At 36.8% G+C, this 19756-nt stretch overlaps 2 protein-coding genes across 3 annotated transcripts in view; one reads left to right on the plus strand and one right to left on the minus strand.

Annotated features, from left to right (window-relative positions):
* Positions 1-9132: 9132 nt before the first annotated feature.
* LOC141404689 (C-type lectin mosGCTL-7-like) lies at positions 9133-14204 on the plus strand. Its single transcript, XM_073988290.1, has 3 exons — positions 9133-9375; positions 9607-9715; positions 13858-14204. The coding sequence occupies exons 1-3, from the start codon at positions 9217-9219 to the stop codon at positions 14136-14138; spliced, it is 549 nt and encodes a 182-aa protein (XP_073844391.1). The 5' UTR covers positions 9133-9216; the 3' UTR covers positions 14139-14204.
* The window catches only part of Ptr (patched domain-containing protein), a 94247-nt gene continuing 88353 nt past the window's right edge, over positions 13863-19756 (minus strand). For both annotated transcript variants that reach the window (XM_073988267.1, XM_073988268.1), the window contains exon 9: positions 13863-18744. In XM_073988267.1, coding sequence (XP_073844368.1) covers positions 16849-18744 — 1896 coding nt within the window. In that variant the 3' untranslated portion in view covers positions 13863-16848. The remainder of the gene's footprint in view (positions 18745-19756) is intronic.

Here is a 19756-nt window from a genome sequence, read left to right on the forward strand (position 1 = left end):
CCAGGATTTATCTTGGTCCCTCTTTCATCTCAAGTGGACACTGACCTCCCCGTGGTGTTACCTGGGGAACTGCCATTAACACCCGTTAAAGGTAGTGCGATAACATGTGCCGCGCGATCACCCATAAGAACGTTAAAAACTTGGGTTTGGGCGTCGGGTTAGTAACCCTCCCCTAGAAAAAAACAGTCTACTATGAAAAAACGAAAGAAAAGAAAAACAAGCACCTCTAAAGTTGACGATCCCCGCAAACGATTTAAGGACCATGATCTGCGAATCTGGAATGTTCGCACTTTTTATAGAGTGCAAAATTTTTCAACATCAGCTTTATTTGCGCTCATGCTCCCACTGAAGACAAGGACGAACAGACCATAGATATATTTTACGAGCGCTTAGAAGAAACGTATGACCGTTGCCTGCCCATGACATTAAAATTATACTAGGCGATTTGAATGCCAAAATTGGAAAGGAGAATATCTTTGGCCCAACAATCGGGAAATTCAGTCTCCACAGTGAAACATCTGACAATGGTACGAGGCTGATAGACTTTGCAGCTGCAAGAAACATGGTAAGTAGCAGTTCGAGATTTAAGCATATCGATATTCATAAAGGCACCTGGCTGTCGCCAGATCAAAGAACAAGAAATCAAATTTATTACGTTGTGATAGATGGAAGACATGATCGGTGTAAACATAGACGCGGACCAATACCTTGTAGCAGCAAAGGTACGTACCAGATTAAACGTTGCAAATAAAACACGAAGAGATACAACACGGAAGTTGGACATCGGTAAGCTGCAATCACAACAGATAGCCACAGCATATTCCACTCAACTGGCCCAACTGCTTAATCAAAGCACTCCTCGTCCCGGTAACATATCAGCACAATGGCAAAACATTGCCCACTCCATGCAAACAGCCGCAAAATCAGTACTTGGATACCAGAGACCTCCACCAAGGAATCCATGGTATGACCAGGAGTGTTGTGCTGCTACCGAAGAGAAAAATGCGGCATACAGGGCTACTTTACAATCAGTAGCAACACGTAGCGCACGAGAGAGGTATCGGGAGAAAAGGAGAGAGGAGAAACGTCTTTTCCGTAGGAAAAAGAGAGAGATGGAAAAGCGGGAGTGTGAACAAATCGAGATGTACAGGAGACAGAATGAAGTCCGAAAATTCTACCAAAGAGTGAAACATCAAACTGATGGCTTTGGAACTGGCACATCCCCCTGTAGAGACCAGCAAGGTAATCTGGTAACTGATACAGATAGTGGGCTAAGGATATGGAAAGAGCATTTTTTCAAACTGTTGGTATCCAATAGTAGCGAAGTCGACGAAGATACCACTGATTCAATCCCAGAAGATGGTATTGTAATGTATACCACTCGGCCAAGATGAGATAAAGACAGCAATAAACCGGCTGAAGAATAATAAGGCAGCAGGAGCTGATAGCCTACCGGCCGAGCTGCTTAAAACAGGAGGCGACACGCTGACAAGGTGTATGCATCAGCTAGTTAGCACCATCTGGCAGGAAGAAAGCGTACCCGACGATTGGAACCTGAGCATCCTGTGTCCCGTCCATAAGAAAGGAGATAAGACTTTATGCTCCAACTATAGGGGCATAAGTCTTCTCCCTATCGCCTACAAGATAGTGTCAGAGATATTGTGCGAACGACTAAAGCCCATGGTCAACGAAATAATTGGACCATACCAATGCGGCTTTAGACCTGGCAAGTCCACCATTGACCAGATATTTACCCTGCGGCAAATCCTGGAAAAGACCCAAGAGATGCAGATCGACACCTACCACCTTTTTGTCGATTATAAAGCAGCCTTCGACAGCCCGCTACGTTCAAAGGTATTCCAAGCAATGTCTGAATTTGGTATCCCCGCAAAGCTCATTCGGCTTTGTAAAATGACTCTAACTGTCACAAGATCTTCAGTTAAAATAGGAAAGAACCTCTCCGAGGAGTTTTGTACCAAAAGACGTTTCAGGCAAGGAGACAGCCTTTCGTGTGACCTTTTCAACATCCTGCTAGAAAAGGTTATACGAGAGGCAAACGTCAAAAGAAGTGGCACAATCTACACCAATAGCCACATGTTTCTTGCTTATGTTGATGATGTAGACATCATGGGACAATCAGTAAAAGAAGTAACCGATACCTTTATGAAAGTCGAATGAGAATCTGCTAAAGTGGGTCTGGCGGTAAACGGCGAGAAGACCAAGCTGATGGTGTCGACGAGCAATGCGTCCATTGAGATCGGACCAACTGTTGAAGTTGGTTCATATAATTTTGAGGTAGTAAAATACTTCGTATACCTCGGCACCGCCGTAAACATATTTTTCCATGGAATACGCCGTATTTATCTAAATAGTACTCCTTAAAAATGTCTACAAGACATATGCAAAGGGTCTTTCATATTACAAGGATCTTCAGAAAACAATTTTAAAAGTGTTCTTTATCTCTGAAAGACCTCCCAAAGCAATATTCTCTCAATGGAATACTTCTTAAAGGGGTCTTCTATGTAAATATGATTTGACCATTCTATAGATCACTTTTGAAAGGGATTTTCTTTCAATAGAGTCCCTCTTAAGGTCCTACATAAGACGTCTGAAAGCGTTATTCTACGTGTAGGAGAAGAAACAAAGTAAAGAAAGAATACCCCTTAAATGGTGTCTTTCATCTACAGTTTCTTTAAGTAGTCTTCTATATACAGACGATGGAATCCTTCAATAGTTTTTATATCTATAGATTCATAACCTCTCATAAGGGTCTCCTATAAATAGAACATTTAGATTATTAGATAGAAGGGGTATTCTATCTGTAGAATATGTTTTCAAAGAGGTTTTCTTTATATGGAAGGCCGCTTAATATCGTCATTTCTCTATAGAAGAATGGTATATTATCTATAAAGGAAATCTCCTATTTATAAAATAACTCTTGAAGTGGTGTTCTATTTATTAGAGATTTCTTTAAGGGTCCTTATAAGAAGAAGAATACATCGCGGGGTATCATGTGGTCTTTTATAAACACTCATAGATATTAAAGAGTCTTTTTTATACCCCGTTTAGACTAGGCTTGATTTAGCAAGCATTTTCATACAGTGTATGTTAAATAAATCGAGATATTGCACTTAATCATCGTATAAGTGCGTAGTCTAAACCAAGTTATATGTGGGTCTTGTCTATGTGGAGTCATATATATTTAAGGTGTTTTGTATATAAAATAACTTTTGAACGTATCCTTTTTGTAAAATGCTCCTTTAGTTATAAAACACATCTTCAATTCGTCATTTTTCCATAGCAGACATATTGAAAGTGTGAACATAAGACCTCGTATTAAAGGCGTTTTTTAAGTAAGTTTACATTTACGAAATCCACTCGATTTCAACTGTAAATTCCATTGCTTAAGCGTCAAATAAAATCCAATGGTTTTCAGATGAGTTTTCATTTGACGCAGGAATTGACAGTTGAAATCGAGTGGATTTCGTAAATGTAAACCAAGCATAAGATTTGTTTGGTACACAACATAAAGTTAATTACAGGAGCTTTCCCTCTTCCCAAAATTAAAACCATAAAATTGTTTATAACAACCCACTGTACACGCCAACAATGCATAATAGCGATTTTCTTTGTTGTTTTTGTTGTAAATATGGTTGGCTAACAGTTGCGTTTAATTAACTTCAAATGCATCAACGTACTTGGCTTTATTGTCAAAGTAATTAGAGTAAGAAATACAAAGCATACTTTTAGGGATAATGATGAAATTTCTTGTACTCTTTCGTTCCTCCCATGTGCTTCGTTAAAAGCGAAAATTTTCAATTGTCATCCCCCTATTTCGAATGCATTTGATGGGGATTTCATATTCTTATCGTTAAAATCATCAAAATAAATGAAATGAATAAAGGTTAACGGGGAAATCAAAGAGAAATTTAACAGAAATTTTAATTAGTTTAATGAAGTAATAAAAATAAATGCTCGTGAAAGTTTTTCCCCTACCTGGGGATTTCTCATGGCACAATAAGAGAGGTAGAGTCATGCAAACATATGATTAAACTTTTTTCATAAATTTACCCTTGACAGAACTCAGCGTTCAACCATGGTAGAACAAAGAAGGTAAAGTAAATGCTACAAAAATACAATTCAACAACAACCACAAAGGAATTTGTTTTTGTTTGTAACGTTACTGTCACCGGTACATGTAAACAAAACAAGAAAATGTCTATAAATTATTGGAATTTATAAAACTAATAATAACAAATATTTTTTCACATTTGATTGAATATTTTGAAAAACATGAATGAAAATTCGTCACATTTTCAATTTGAAAGTATCCATATCATTCCACCAAATGGATAATTTCTCACAGAAGGTATAATTCTTGCAAAAATGATTGGGGTGGCTAAAAATTCATTGAAAAGGGAGAAGCTGTTTCAAACTTTTGTTTTTGAATTCAAAAAGCACATGTTTATTAGGGCTTTATTTTTTTAAAATTTATTAAAATACAACGCACATTAACAAATGTTGTACCGCCTCTATAAGCGGTATAGTAGTGTTCGGCACGTTGTTCGGACATGGAAGAGGTTACATATCATTGATATGAAGAAGTCTTTACGGGAAATAGTTTTTTTCTGAATGATAAATTTTTTCCTCAAAAAATATATGTCCCTAATATACATAGAAAATAGAAATAAAAATATAAAATGTCGTATGGAATTTGACACTAACATTACAGCCCAGTTCAATCAGCTGGGTATTGCTGTTATCTTGTTTTGTTCCACCATGGCTTTCAACATTTAAAATGAAATTAAATTCATTTATTTGTACGTACAATTTGTGGCAAAAATACAGTATTTATATATTTTTAAATACACGCCTTGCACGCTGAAGGTCGTGGGTTCGATTCCCCAGCCAAGCAACATCAAACAATTTTCAACGGTGGCAAAATACTAGAGTTGAGTAATCTAGTTCCTAGTTCCTTGTCCTAGTTCCAAAACGTATGAGTAACATCATGAAATATAACGTGTGATAGTAAGTATACGCAGTGTGTTCAAAGAAAAAATGTGGGCCATTGGAACTGCGAAGTGAACTAGATAGTTCCATATAGTTCCTTTGGCACAACTCTACAAAATACCCCTCAGTAATGTTAGCGACATTTCCTGAGTATTTCAGCCATGTAAAACGTTTCTACATGTGGGGTCTTAAGACGCGCCGTTCGGACTCGGCGATAAACTGTAGGTCCCATATCATTGAGCTAATATGAATCGGGATGCACTCATTGATATGAGAGAAGTCTGCCTTGTCCCATCTGGTATGTTTGTGGAACAATTATATAAAATTGCGGTAATTATAGTGCCGATAAATCAAAAGCCTCAATAATTCGTAATAAATTGTCGGCACCTAGAAGATCTTTCCATCACATTTCAACCCTGTAGAGGAATTCTATAATTTGTCACCAACAAAAATCGGTAAAATTAACACGCAAAATTATGAATGAAAAGCTCAAATAAAAGTTGAAAACACTGTTGCTATCGGTTGCTGTTGTATCGGAAATTTTGAAATTTTTGGGAAAAACGCATAATTTTAAGAAACTAGTGTCCACGGTTTCATGTGTTAGTCAATTTTGCCTTTTTGCCATGGTAGAACAAACCAGGTTAAGTAAGTACTACAACAAATACAACTCAACAACAACCACATAGGAATTTATTTTTGTTTGTAACGTTACTGTAAAAGATAAATGTAAACAAAATGAGGAAATTTCTCACATTTGATTTAATATTTTGGAAAACATGAATAAAAACATTCATTCACCTGTTGGACCAGTATGTCAGGAAGCATGGACTTGTCCACGGAACTTCATCGGTATAAACTTCCAGAGGATCTCCGAAGAGACCCTAAACTGCACTTGGACACTAATGTTAATTTTTTGTGGGGGAGGTATCCTAAAGAGAGGACCGATATTGGTCATTTTTAAAGTTAAAGTAAATATGACGAAGGCCAAATTTTGGACAAATCGGTTGATCAGTTCGAGAGTTTTGTGCTCTTCAGCTACTACGTATGGTGTCATAGCGTTTTTTTTTTTTAAACTTTCGGGCTGTTTTCCCAAGAAGTATGGACTTGTCACTGTAAAAAACTTTTACCGTCGTAATTGAGACATCGATTAAATATTTCTTTAACAGAAATCAAAGTTAGTCAAGAGCAGGGGCTGGATTCTCGTTCTATGAAAATTTGAAATGAAAAATATTTGGTGTGTCTTTTTATTTACTGAATGTTGCTGAAACATTTTTTTCAGCAACTTTTCCTTTATACAACTGTCAAAATCTGCAACATTAGTCTTATGCCAGACTATGAAAATTTTCATTGAAAACGTTTTGCCATTTTCTTCCAAATTTTCATTGACGTCCACACACACATATGAAATCATATGAAAATTTTGATATTTTCATTGCATTGCATTGCTTTGACTGTTACGAATTTAAACACAAAGAATAATTTCAGATTACAGAACCTTGTGTACAGAGTTTCACCCCTTCACACCTCTTGCCTATAAACTCATTTTCACGTACATGAAAATTTTCATAGTCTGGCATAAGACTTAGTAATAATTATTACAAATTATCACGTAATTTTTTTCATTTGACATTTATTTCCTTTATAAAATTTTTCATTTCACATTTTCATAGAAACAGAATTGAGCCCCAGGTCTTAAAGTGAACTTATCCAAAAATTTGTGTGGGAGATACCCGAAGGAATAGGCAAAACTAGTCCATATTCAAACCTGATGTATATCTGGTAGAATATAAGGATGCGTAAAGTATGGACCAAATCGGTCCCTCCCTTCAAAAGTTATCGTGCGCACAATTTTTCCTCGTTAGCATAAATGCTGAGGGTATACAAAGGTGTCATTTAATGTCAAAATGCCCACATCATATGGTAGAACCTAAAGAATACTAATTATTATTTATGTTTACCTGTTAAGGCGATGATGACCATATGTTTTAATTTTCTTATTTTTCACTTTCGAGACGAGCTGATTCATCAGAAGGTTTTTGTAAATGAAAAAGGATGTCAGAGAAATTGTCATCACAAACCACTACACTACATGTTTCACACTTTGGTGAGAAGCGCTCATCAGGTGTATTTTGTAATGAAATTCACGCTAGTGTGGGTGGACCGGGTCTAACTCAATTGTCAATTTTCAATTCAGATTGAGTTCCATAGTAGAGTAAAATCATGAAATTGCTGTAGTGGGGACTTCGATCTAAGAACTCCTAATTTTATGAAATTTTTTAATGAAATTCACGCCTGTGTGGACCGGCAAAACTGCAATCGTTGCCATATCAGATTTTTCTAATGACTACCTTTATTATTTTGCAATGGGGATTTCTTTATGGCTATATCATAACATATGCTTTTTCACATGTATGACATCAGCTGGTCTATATATAAGTATAGCCAAAGTGACAACATACATGTGAAAAAGCATATAGTGTGATATAGCCATAAAGGGTTCTCTCTCCACACACACAATCTCAACAAGCATTTCCTATCACACATTACCCGATGCAGTCACTCCCACTAATCGATGTAGTCTAACCGTTCGGGAAGAAATGAACCACGTCCACGGCACTACTTGTGAATGCCGCTTTCGAGACTTTCTAGAAGTTCTTTTAGAGACAAAATTAGTTGGACGAAAAAAAAAAAGTTTTTATTTTGCTTCCTATTTTTCTTTGTTGCTATTCTTTACCCCCTGTTTTTGTAACTATTTTTCGTTCGTTCGTCTATATTCGTAATAATTTAGGCATCCATAGCTCATGCCTCAGATGACATACGGACCTAATTTTTCATAGACGCGTTCCATATAGTTGAGAAATCCTCTTTTAAAAATTAGAGCTCTACATTTGCGCTGAGGCGAGTAAATCGATCTACAAAATTTGACAGTTCGTGTGAGAAGAATAAAAACTTTTACAAAAACAGGGGGCTAATTTTTTATTTTTTTATTATTCAAATTATTGCTCTGTTCCAGAACCTGCAAGAAGCAACTATTTTTTACTACGATAACATTTTTTCCTTTATGTTATCGGAAAAAATAGTAAAAATTAGTAGATTCTTGAAGTTCTGGAACAGACCATATTTCTACAAAGTACATACGTTTTTAAAAAACTATTCTTATGATGTGATATAGCCATAAACCGTTCTCTCTCCAAACACACAATTCAATTAATTGAAAAAGCATGCACTCACACAATGGCACCCCCAAAAGTATGCAACAAATACATATGGTGAATATCGCTGAATTTGAATATGAAATACAAAGCATAATTTTAGGGATAATGAAGAACTTTCTTGTTCTCTCTCGTTTCTCCCATGTGCTTCGTTAAAAGGGAAATTTTTAATTGTCATTCCACTATTTCGAATGCATTTGATGGGGATTTCATTTCCTTATCGTTAAAATCATCAAAATAAATGAAATTAATAAAGTTTAACGGGGAAATCAAAGAGACATTTAATAGAAATTTTAATTAGTTTAATGAAGTAATAAAAAGAAATGGCCGTGAAAGTCTTTCCCCTGCTTTGGGATTTCTTTAGCTTGTTTAATGAGTGTTAATAAAAATTAATGTGGAAGGAGAAAAAGAATACATAAATATATGGGTGATTAAATGAGTGGTAAGAAAATTGTCTTTTTTTTGTGGAAAGGATATAGTTGGTAGAGGTGCTAGGGATATAAGAGTACTGCAGTCGAATTTTCTCTATAACAAATCTTTTTATAAGACATAAATATTTATTCTCACACTAAAAAGTCCCTGTATAACGAATTTTCTCTATAGCATAATAATACTTCGTTCCGACTGCTCACTTAACCAATCCAGCAGGGTTGATATTTAAATATTTATTATCTGCAATAAGGGAATAATATTTTAAAAACTTAACTTTTAGATAATTTCTATAGCATATAGTTTGGAATCATCTCTTTCATTGTTCCAACAAATTTTTAGTGACTACCAAGCCGGCAAATAGCTCACACGTTTCATATGTTTTTTTCATCCTCATTTGTCAATGTCAAATTTGTTGAACGTGTTTGAAGGTAATGTAAATTTCTTTGATAAGGTTAAGAGAAAAATCCCCTATTTTTGTGAAGAAAAAAAAAACTATATTCTCTATATATAACAGATGTAGGCCAGACTAAGAGTATAGTTTAAAACTTGTTAAACCTTAAACATGTCATTAACATTGAAAGTTACGATTTTATTTGCAGTCTTTGCTATATTTGGTGGTGGCAGTGATGATGCCTTGGCCACACAGGTGATATCTCCACGGTCCCTGGGCTTAACGGTGGTATTGGGTGAAAAGCAATACTATGTGGGTGTGTCGCAAAAGGTGAGAGAATTAAAATAAAACAAAGGTTTTTGGGTTCAGCATTTAATTCAATATCGATGGAAGGTAGGGTTTTGGAAATATCCTCGCAAACACCTGATTTGAAATATTTAGATCACCCTGGCCTCCTAAGCCCCAACATCTATTTTTATGGCTTTTGTGGTTGTTGTTACCAAATCTAATCTCGTCTACTTGCTTCTTATTTAACTACAAATTACCCCTCTTATTTTTTAGATAAACTGGTACCGCGCTATTCAAATTTGTGCAGCCCGCGATATGTCACTGGATTCAATCGAATCTCAAACCGAATATGACAATATGAGCAGATACCTGCATGCCAATTGTGAGTATACAAAGAGGAAAAAACCCTGAAGAATCCATAAAAGGCCTTTAGAAGATCTTCTGTTTATAGAAGATCTTTAAACGGGCTACTGTCTATAGACAACCCTGAGAAGGTTGTTTGCCTAAATATGACCTTTAGAAAATCCCCTGTCTATAGAAGACCGTTAGGAGATATTCTTTTAGAAACTCTTTCATCTATAAAAAAAAACCTTAAAAAAGTCTTCTGTATATAGAAGACCTTTAGATGGTCTTCGGTCTATAGAAGATCTCCTGTATATAGAAGACTGCTGAAAGGTCTTCAGTCTATAGAAGATATTTGGAAGGTCTTCTGTCTATAGAACACATTTAGAAGGCCTTCTCTCAATAGAAGACCATTAAATGGTATTCTGTCTATAAAATACGTTTAGAAGGTCTTCTGTCTGTAGGAGACCTTTAGGTTAGGTTAAAGGACGCGCAGCTGTCGTATTGGACAGCCACTCCACTCGGAGACCTTATGGTCCATTGTGTTCATCCTATAGTGTGGGTAGGAGACAAGAAAAGAAATAATTGCATAGAAGGTATCGAGTTGAGAAGTAAGAAATAAGAATAATTAAGTAAGTAAGAAAATAACCCTGCGTTTACAAATGACAGGACAGTTGACTTCATGTATTGGTTGTCAAAATCCCAAAACTTGCCTTTGTGACGTAGGCGTCCAGACAACTACAAAAACAGTTGTAAAATTATTAATGAAAATCATCGAATTCCTTTTGTTTTCCGTTCGCATATTTTGTTTTTGTTCATGTTCTTTTGTTTTCAACACATTTCAATTATTATCTCACACATTTTTACAAAAAATGTCAAAATTTTGTTAACCCGGCTGTCTGTGAAAAAATGATGGACAGCTGGTAGCCAAACGACAAATGTATGTATGTGTTAGTAAATCAGAGTTGTATTTGAAGACAAACTGTCTAGTGTAAACGCCTAGTAAGGGAGAATATTTAAGAAAGTGCTATGGATTGAAAGACAATTGAGAAATTATGAAAGGAGAGCGAGTAAGGAGGTTTTGCCATATTAAGATGCTGTAATTCGTTCATGTTGAAGCCACTTCAGACCCTTGGCGAGAAGAAGCAGTGTTGTCGGCTCGGCAGAATGTTGTCAGAGATGATATTGTATGTTCAACCATTGTTTGGATTCTCCTGGTCCTGAGCACTGGACAACGGCATAATAAGTGCTTAATCGTCTCTGTTTCTTCTTCATCTTCGCATAATCTGCAGTAGTCCGTGGAGTCATCTCTATCCCATTTGCAGGTCATTGATCTTATTCTGCAGTGTCCCGTGATTACTCCAACCATTAGTTTCAGGTCGGGTTTTCTCATAGAGAGTAGAGAAGTGGTCTTCCGTTTGGAAAGGTTGGGCCAGATTGCCTTTGATACCTTACAGCCAGGTTCGTTGTTCCAAATCTCACCAGCCTTCTCCCTGTATACTTGTTCTAGGAGCCGCATGAAGTGACACAAGGGTGGCTTGATTGAGTTATCGATTTCGATGTCGTTTGACTCAGATCCGCGACGCGCCAATTCATCCGCTTTTTCATTTCCCTCGATGTCGCAATGCCCCGGGACCAAGCACAAGGTAACGATTGATCGTAGGGCCTCCAAAGCTTTCCTGCAGTGCAAGACCGCAGCAGACTTGATTGAATGGGATCTAAGTGATTTCAGGGCCGCTTGACTATCCACATAGATAGTCTACGGTCCAGCTATGTCGCCTTCCATGTTTTTTATCAACTCTGCTGCTTTCGTGACCGCAAAAATTTCGGCTTGGAAGACGCTACAATTTTCGTTTAGCTTGTACGAGATCCGTAAGTTGAGGGTATCGCTGTAGACGCCCGCTCCTGTTCCCCCTTCCATCTTGGATGCGTCGGTATAGACCTCTATACAGGGTGGAGGTGGGGAGTTGTGTGTCCAGGCTTCTCTATCAGGTATCCGAACTTCAATATCGTCGAAGTGTAATTGTGGTGATATATAGTCACTGATTACCTCCAATCCCACTGATAGTCCAGGTCGTCGTAAAATAACAGCGTGGAAAGGAGACCTTTAGAAGCTCTTCAGTTTATAGAAGACCCTTATAGGAAGAAGGTCTTTTATATATAGAAGACCATTGGAAGGTTTTCTGTATATGGAAGACCTTTGGCAGGCATTTAGAAGATCTTCTATCCACAAAAGACCATTAGAAGCTCTTCTTTCTGTAGTTGACCTGTAGGGTTTGAATAAGCTTACAACGATCTTCTTTAAAAGACCTTTGGATGGTCTTCTGTCTAGAGAAGACCTTTTGGAAGGTATTCTGTCTATAGAGGGCCTTTAGAAGGTCCCTAGAAGACATTTAGAAGGTGTTGAGTCCATAGAACACCTTAAAACGGTCTCCTTTAGAAGGATTTATATGACCATTAGAAGATCTACTGTCCATAGACGACCTTGGAAGGTCTTCTGTCTTCGTTCCTATGATCCCAATCTTCGGATTACCTTTGTTTCGGGTTAGATGAATTGCTCTTTCCATTCCGAAGATGCACTGACAGAAGGGATTTCGGTCTCTTTGGTAGTGATCGTCTTACTAACCTTCACGCCGCCATACGAAACAGACAGATTAGGGCGTCGACTTCTTCGCGGCGGACTGACCTCATCTTCTTCAAAAGTGCAAGTCGTGGTTTCGGTGTGGTCGACTGCGTTCACAGATCCATCATTGATTTTGGCTCCTTATTGGATGATCTACCTCTGCCCACCAGCTGTATCGCCTTTTTCACCCTGTTATGGAATTTGGGAAGTCATCTTTTGTATTGAGTTGGAGACTAAAGGTCTCAACTCCTTTTCAGTCATCACAGGCTGAGACTGAGTTATCACATTTGGATTCCCCTTAGAGTTAAGGATGGGGTTGTTGAGAAAGGAAAAGACACCAACCGGACGGTTCGAATGCTATTTCGATTCTGATCTTTATTTAATCTATTTTCTTTAAGTACTACTTAAACTAGTCTATGTAAGGCTAAACGCAGACATACAATCTTATCTATTTAGCCAGCACACATGGTGGGTTGCTTTGTCCCTACATTGTGCGCCTGCTACCTACTGAGCGTATCGCTATTTTCGTGTGTGGACTTTATGACCTTCTTTGTTATTAGTGCTCACACACATAGATTTACGATGGCTCGGAATTTAAAATACATATATTAAAATAGAGTACACATTGCCGTCTGCGCCAGCGCGTGAGAACGCTGCATATGGTATCTTCAACTCTTATCTTAAAACTCTTCCATTATCAAATCAATGGAAAATGTGAAAATCTGTTCAAAGTATTTTGAACAGGGGTAGACGAGGGCCTTGACACCTTCTCAACCTTTCCAAGTTGCGGATTTATCAAAGCTGTATTCCCACCACAACAGGAGGTTCCCACAGTTGTCAACTTCAAAGGGGTCACTCCTGCACTTGAAGTGAGACTTTCAGTAATAGCAGATTACCTCTTAGCTATGTGAGGATAGTTCTTTAAAACGTCCTCACAAACATGAGGTGAAATTCACTGATGGTTTTTGGATCCGTATTAATGCTTTCGTCCATTACTTCCTTCGCTTTAAATTTTGTTGGTACCTGTAACCGTGTGATTCTCCCTTAACAAGTTTATCACCAACGCGATCCGATGTTAACAAGTCCAGTCAAATTGACAGTAGTGAAGGAGTCGCTGTCATTCTCCGTATTTGTAATGGTCAGAGGGAGAGAGGCTGATACTTTTGTGGGAGTGAAAAGTAAGAGTGCCAAGGCATCCACCTCTACTGCCGACCAAGAAGAGGGCACACAAAATTCTGAATATTGACACCCTTTGACAGTGTGTTAGTAATGTTGTATGCACGCATGCTGCAAAACAAAAACAAATCAAAACATTTGCTCTTTTTTGTGTGCTCTTTCATTGCTTTCGGGTCGTGTGTGTGTGAATTGCCGAAAAACTTCGTAACTTTAACAATACCAACGAACGGCATTGCTCTACATCAGTGTTTAAGGTTTCTTTTAGTAGAAATGCGAATATCCCTAAAATCGTTAAGTATATTGAAGGGTTCCTATCTGTATGAGGAGATTTTTAATTAATCTTTTGCTTTATAGCCCAATGTTTAACTCATTTCTCCCTTTAGATATATTGGATGCTGGTTTTTGGATTTCTGGTTCTGATTTAGCCACTCGCAAACAATACACCTGGCTTTCAAGTGGTTCCAATTTTAATTATACCAAGTGGGCAAGAGGTCAACCACCTACTGGCAACAACAATCCAAATCGTTGTGTCTCGACCAATAGCGCATTCGAATGGACTACTTCGAATTGTGCAACAGCAGAAAACTTTTTCATTTGCTCCAAACCCACTGTACCTGCATGTGGAGCTAAGGGTTCATGTCGTTATACTTACAGTTTCTTTTAGAAAACAAAAAACAGCAAAATTCTATTAATGTATAAAAAATAAATTTTCAGAATTTAAAAAATAAAACAGTGTTTTTTTTTAATTTTTTATAGTTTACAAAAAAACTTTATTACACAAAATAGTGATTGCAATATGTTCGTTGTTTTTTTTTAATAATTTGTTTTTAATTTAAATAAAGCGTAATAAAAGCAAAATAGTATTTTAGAAATTCTTAATAAACTAATGAATTAACAAATATTAAAAAAAAAACTATAGCATTTATTAACTATTTGCATAAAGAATTAAAAATGTTTACAAAAATATACAACAAATTGAGGAAAGTGTATTTTTTCCTACTCAGTTTGTGAGGTTAGCAGGCCACCTTAGAAAGTTGTTTGAATGACACGACACACTTTTAAACCTAATTTACACTGGCACCTAAACTAGAGTTTTATAGCTTGTTTAGACTATAGCTTTTTGTCGACTTCACCTTCTTTATGAGGATTTATTTGACGTATACGCAAAGGAATTGACATTGTATTTAATATTAGAAAACCCTGAGATTTATTGATTTGAGGAAATCTCAGTTTTTTCAGAAATAAGGATTGCAATAAAGTAACACTTCCCTCGTGAATTAGTCATTCCTCTACCTACCCAATAACTAGGAGCCACATTGAATATGTGTTTGACTCGCGAGTCTCTACCAACACTATGGTCATAAATTTAATCATAAATCATGAAACATTCTGCGAGATTTTGGGGGTTATGCTTGGTTTATATTACGAAATCCACTCGATTTCAACTGTCAATTCCTTTGCATATACGTCAAATGAAAACTTATCTGAAATACATTGCATTTCGTTTGACGTTTAATCAATGGAATTGACAGTTGAAATCGAGTGGATTTCGTAAATGTAAACCAAGCATTAGTCTGAACGAAAATTCGCCGTGAGTTTTGTCTTTCCGCCGTTTCACCTAAAGGGTGAATGGGAGAAAACTCACGGTGAATTTTCGTTCAGAATAACCCCCCCCCCCCTTTAACATGTGGCGCATACACATTACAACATGAATAAAAATGGTGGATCTGTGTAAACATGATATCAGCATTCAGCCCTCCTTTTTCGAAGGTCTCTCAAGTGTGCCTATTTTATTTTTTTTGTTTTTATCAAAAATAATGACTTTTTTTAAATTTTTAATTTTTGTTTATTTGCAAATTTACATAAAAATTTTGTTTTTTGTTTGTAATATTTTTTATTCTACTAAACTATAAAAAATAATGAAAATTTTGTTTGTTTATGCTTAAATATTGGAAAAAATGTATGCATGAGTATTGTTTGTTAAATTTTAAAGTACTTCTAATTTTATAAGATATATTTATACGAATTTTTAATAAAAAACCAATTGAATTTTTTTTAGATCACATAATATTTTTCTTTAGAAAAATATTATTGAACACACACGCACGTACCTACAATATTGAATATCTACAAAAGAAAAACCCTATGAAATTGTGAAATTATTTTGCAAAGAAAACATATAACGAATATGACTGTAAATAGCTTGAAATTCCCTAAGAGAATTAAAATCTATTTATGGACCTTACCAAAACAAAAAAAAAAAAAAAAAAAAATAAAAGTATTTATATATAAAATATTAAATATAAACTAAAGTAGTTTGCTTTATAAATAGTGTTTCAAATTAATTTATGATTTTCAATAACTTTCTAAAAGTAAACAAAAAGGCCAGGGGAATTTTTAAATTGCCTGTGAAAAAAGATTTTGGCTTGGCCAATAAAATTTTCGTGTTTTCCTCAGTAATTTCTCAACATAACCTCAAATGAAGTGGGACGTATTTGTAAAACCATTCAAAGATCTTATAATTTTAAAGCGCCTCTCCATACTAACGGTATTATTTCGAAAATCCATAAAAAAGTTTTAAAATGTTAATCTGTTTCTTCATTACCTCACGTTTGCTGTCCATAAAAAAAACAAATTCGTGATATGGCCTGGCGGCTTTACAATTTGTACATGAAGATCAATGATGCCAACCCCTCCATGTATTTTGTGTAAAAACGCGTTTTTTCTTTGTTAGCCGTTTCTTATAGTACGTTTAGATTTACGAAATCCACTGGATTTCATGTGTCAATTTCCACAGCGAATACGTCAAATAAAATCCACTGGATTTATGACGTATACGCAATGGAATTGACATTTGGAAATCCATTGGATGATTTCGTAATTCTAAAAATTCTACTAATCCGAAATATTGTTTTATGAGAAATTTTACAATACTATCCCCTGGCTTTCTACTCCTCTTTCTCTCTCTAGAGTCACATTTCAAAAATCTTTTCCTAAAACTTAAAATATACTTAAAATAAAAATATTACATTAATTATTGTTTTGTTTCATTTCTATAGTTTTTATAGATTAGGAGCAAGGCTAATCATTGTCGCTTTCTCTTGAGAAATTTGTAAAAAAATTGCTTGCCTAAAATAATTAATTTAACAAATTAATTACATTAATAATAGTGTGGTTGGTAGTGGTCGTAGGAAAGACCCTAATGTCACATCATATGCGGCATTTCTTCTAAATTAAAAAACAGAAATGAAAAAATTACACACTATTCACACTTTGCTTCACTGCTTGGGCGAAAAACGATGGGTATTTTCCATTCAAATTCGCGCGAACAGTGAATATTCGCAGCAGCAACGGCTTTTGATTATCCTAAAATATCAGTGATTATAGCCGAATTGATATTTCGTGGGTGGCTGCTGTTGTGACGTTTTACTTTGATTCGGATAATAGAGATTGTGATGTGACGAGGAACGCCTTGGTGGCTCGGGACGATATGTGGCGGGATAATCACCATCTTCATGGCTGGGATTGCGTGATGGTGAATGGCGGCGCATAACTCTTTCTTCTATATTGGACGTGGGCCAACGTTGAAAATGGCGTGTTGATTCATCGGAGGAACGTCGACGTTGATAACGTTTGGCTGAGGAGGTGGTGGTGGCAAGGTGTGGATTATCCAGTGATTGTTGGTGATAGGTGGCTTCATCACCACTTCCCGCCCCAACTGCAGTTGCCCCTGCTCCGGTGCTAACCCGTGGCAATGCAGATCTATATTTACGTCTAGAACGTTCATCCAAAGATGAGGTGGGTGTAAAATGGCGTCTGGCTTCCACAATTTCATCATCATCGATAAATTCACCATGACGTCTCTGCAAATCAGCACCGTAATTATCATAGGCAAAACGCTCACCACTGCTACGACGTTTACGTTCCTGGTGTTCCTCTAGTCTTGTGCGCCATTCATGGGCTGTGACTTTTTGATTATATAAAGCTGGATGGGCAGCGAATTGGGCTGGGCTGTTGTTGGCAAACAGATCATGATAGGAAGATTTTCTCCATCCCTCCTCATAACGACGCTGGGTTGTTTCATCTTCCAAGGCCTGGCGTCTTTGGGAACGAGAAGAACTACTTTCAGAGGAATCTTCTCCCGATGTGCCTATGCCCAAATCTTTTTCATCACCATAGGCCTTATAGGGTGCACCCAAAAAGCCTTTAGAGGTAAAGCCATTGACACCCGTCACATTCGAGGCATATGGCATATAAAAGGCATTGGCAAAGTTTTTATCCATTTTGGCCAACTTAATTTTGCCATCAATTTCAACAATTTCATCCTCATTATCTTTATCACGTCCAGTCCATGTTTGCCAAGAGCCGGGACCGAAGAGTGACAACAAAACTGGCAGCAGGAACAAACCATGCATGGCACCAAAGAATATGACCAAGAACACCATTTTAAAGAATACCAAGAAGATGTAACTCTGGGCTAACAGCAATGCCACAATACCCAAAATCGTGGAACTGGAACCTTGAATAATGGGCAAACCCAGAGAATGGAAGGCCTCACGTACCCTAGCCTTGGGACTCTTCTTTTTCGATGACATATAGGTATAGCAAATGTGAGCCGTGAAGTCCACCGAGAAACCAATACACATGATGAGATTAATCATGGAAATCGAGTCCAAATTAACATCCCACAATGCCATATAGCCGGCCACACCCATTTCAATGGATATCACAGAGAAAGCTACCCACAGGGAGCACAAAATATTTGGTATGAAAATAAATGAGATAATCATCATAATAATGGCACCAATAACCATGGACTGGATCGAGGTGGGACGCACCAATTCGAATTGATCGAAGAACACAAAATAGGGATGGAATATGGTGGCATTTAAAGGTGAATCTTTGCAAATTTGCCGCAAGTCGCGTACCATTTCTTTCTCATGATTGGTATCGGTAATGTTGACAGCTTGTATGAGGAATCGTGAAGCCACAATTTTTGTGCCATTTTCATTGAACTTAACATCCAAAGAGAAAGGATTTCCGGGGAATAGCCAGTGCTCTTTCACGGCATCAATGAAATCTTGTTCTGTATCCAAGGTCAAGTTCAAGTAGTCATTATTACGATCCACAAACGAGACAAAGGAACGTATCCAGGATTCGGTGTACAAGGAGTTGGTCACATACGAAGTGTTTTCCAAGTTGCGAGTTAATTCTTCAATTTGATCCTGTACAATGGGATCGGAATAGTTTAAGTCGCCAGTTATAATGACCTGCAAAAACAAGAGAGAGATAAATGCTGTTAGGTCAGGATTATCAGAAGAGGTAGGTATTACTGAGAAATTTTTCCTAATTTATTTTGATTTTACTTAGCAGATATTCAACGGAATTAAGTTGTAAATGCGCTATTCGATTTGATGTAAATGCGCTATTAGATTTTATTTAAATGAGATATTTGATTTTATGTAAATGCACTATTAGATTTTCTATTAGATTTTTGGTCTGTTCCTTTACTTTTGAAAATGGTGAAACCGGCAAAAGTAGTACAAGTTGTAAACTGCTCCCATATGAATTGTATGGTGTCTGAAGTAAAGGAACGCTTTTCGAGTAAAATGTTGTAAAACATGAAGATTCTTGCGCGTAAAGGAACAGAGCTTATATGTAAATGCGTCATTAAACGGCTTTTGCACTAGAGCTTTTTGCGGGTTATAGTACGTTTAGACTTACGAAATCCACTCGATTTCAAACGTCAATTCCATAGCATATACGTCAAATAAAATCGAGTGGATTTAAAACTGACGTATTTGACGAATACACTATGAAATTGATATTTGAAATCGAGTGGATTCATAAGTCTAAACGTACTATTAACCTTCCTTGTGAGAAATTTTTTGACGTTTGCGCTATGGAATTGACATTTGAAACCCAGTGGGAGTCTAAAGCGGGGTACACACGATCAGTCAGACGGTCAGTTTTGCTCAAATAATCGGTTGCTTGCCGGTGTGGCCGTTCACTTTTGTCAGTCATCAGGCAACCACAAAATATTTTGTGGTTGCTGGACGATTGGACAGTTATCGATAATTCCGAAAAATCGACAGTCAAAACTGATCGTGTGTACCCCGCTTAATAGCGCATTTACATAAAATCTAATACCCCGTTTACACTTAACCAGATTTAATAAACCCACTGGGTTTCACATGTCACTTTCATAGCGCAATCGTCAAATAAATCCTCACAAAAAAGGTTAACCCGGCATAAAGCTCTAATTCAAAAGCCGTTTTAGAT

The sequence above is a fragment of the Musca autumnalis genome, unplaced genomic scaffold (assembly GCF_047663935.1).
Source record: "Musca autumnalis isolate F117 unplaced genomic scaffold, ASM4766393v1 scaffold_5, whole genome shotgun sequence".
In the NCBI taxonomy this organism is placed as follows: domain Eukaryota; kingdom Metazoa; phylum Arthropoda; class Insecta; order Diptera; family Muscidae; genus Musca; species Musca autumnalis.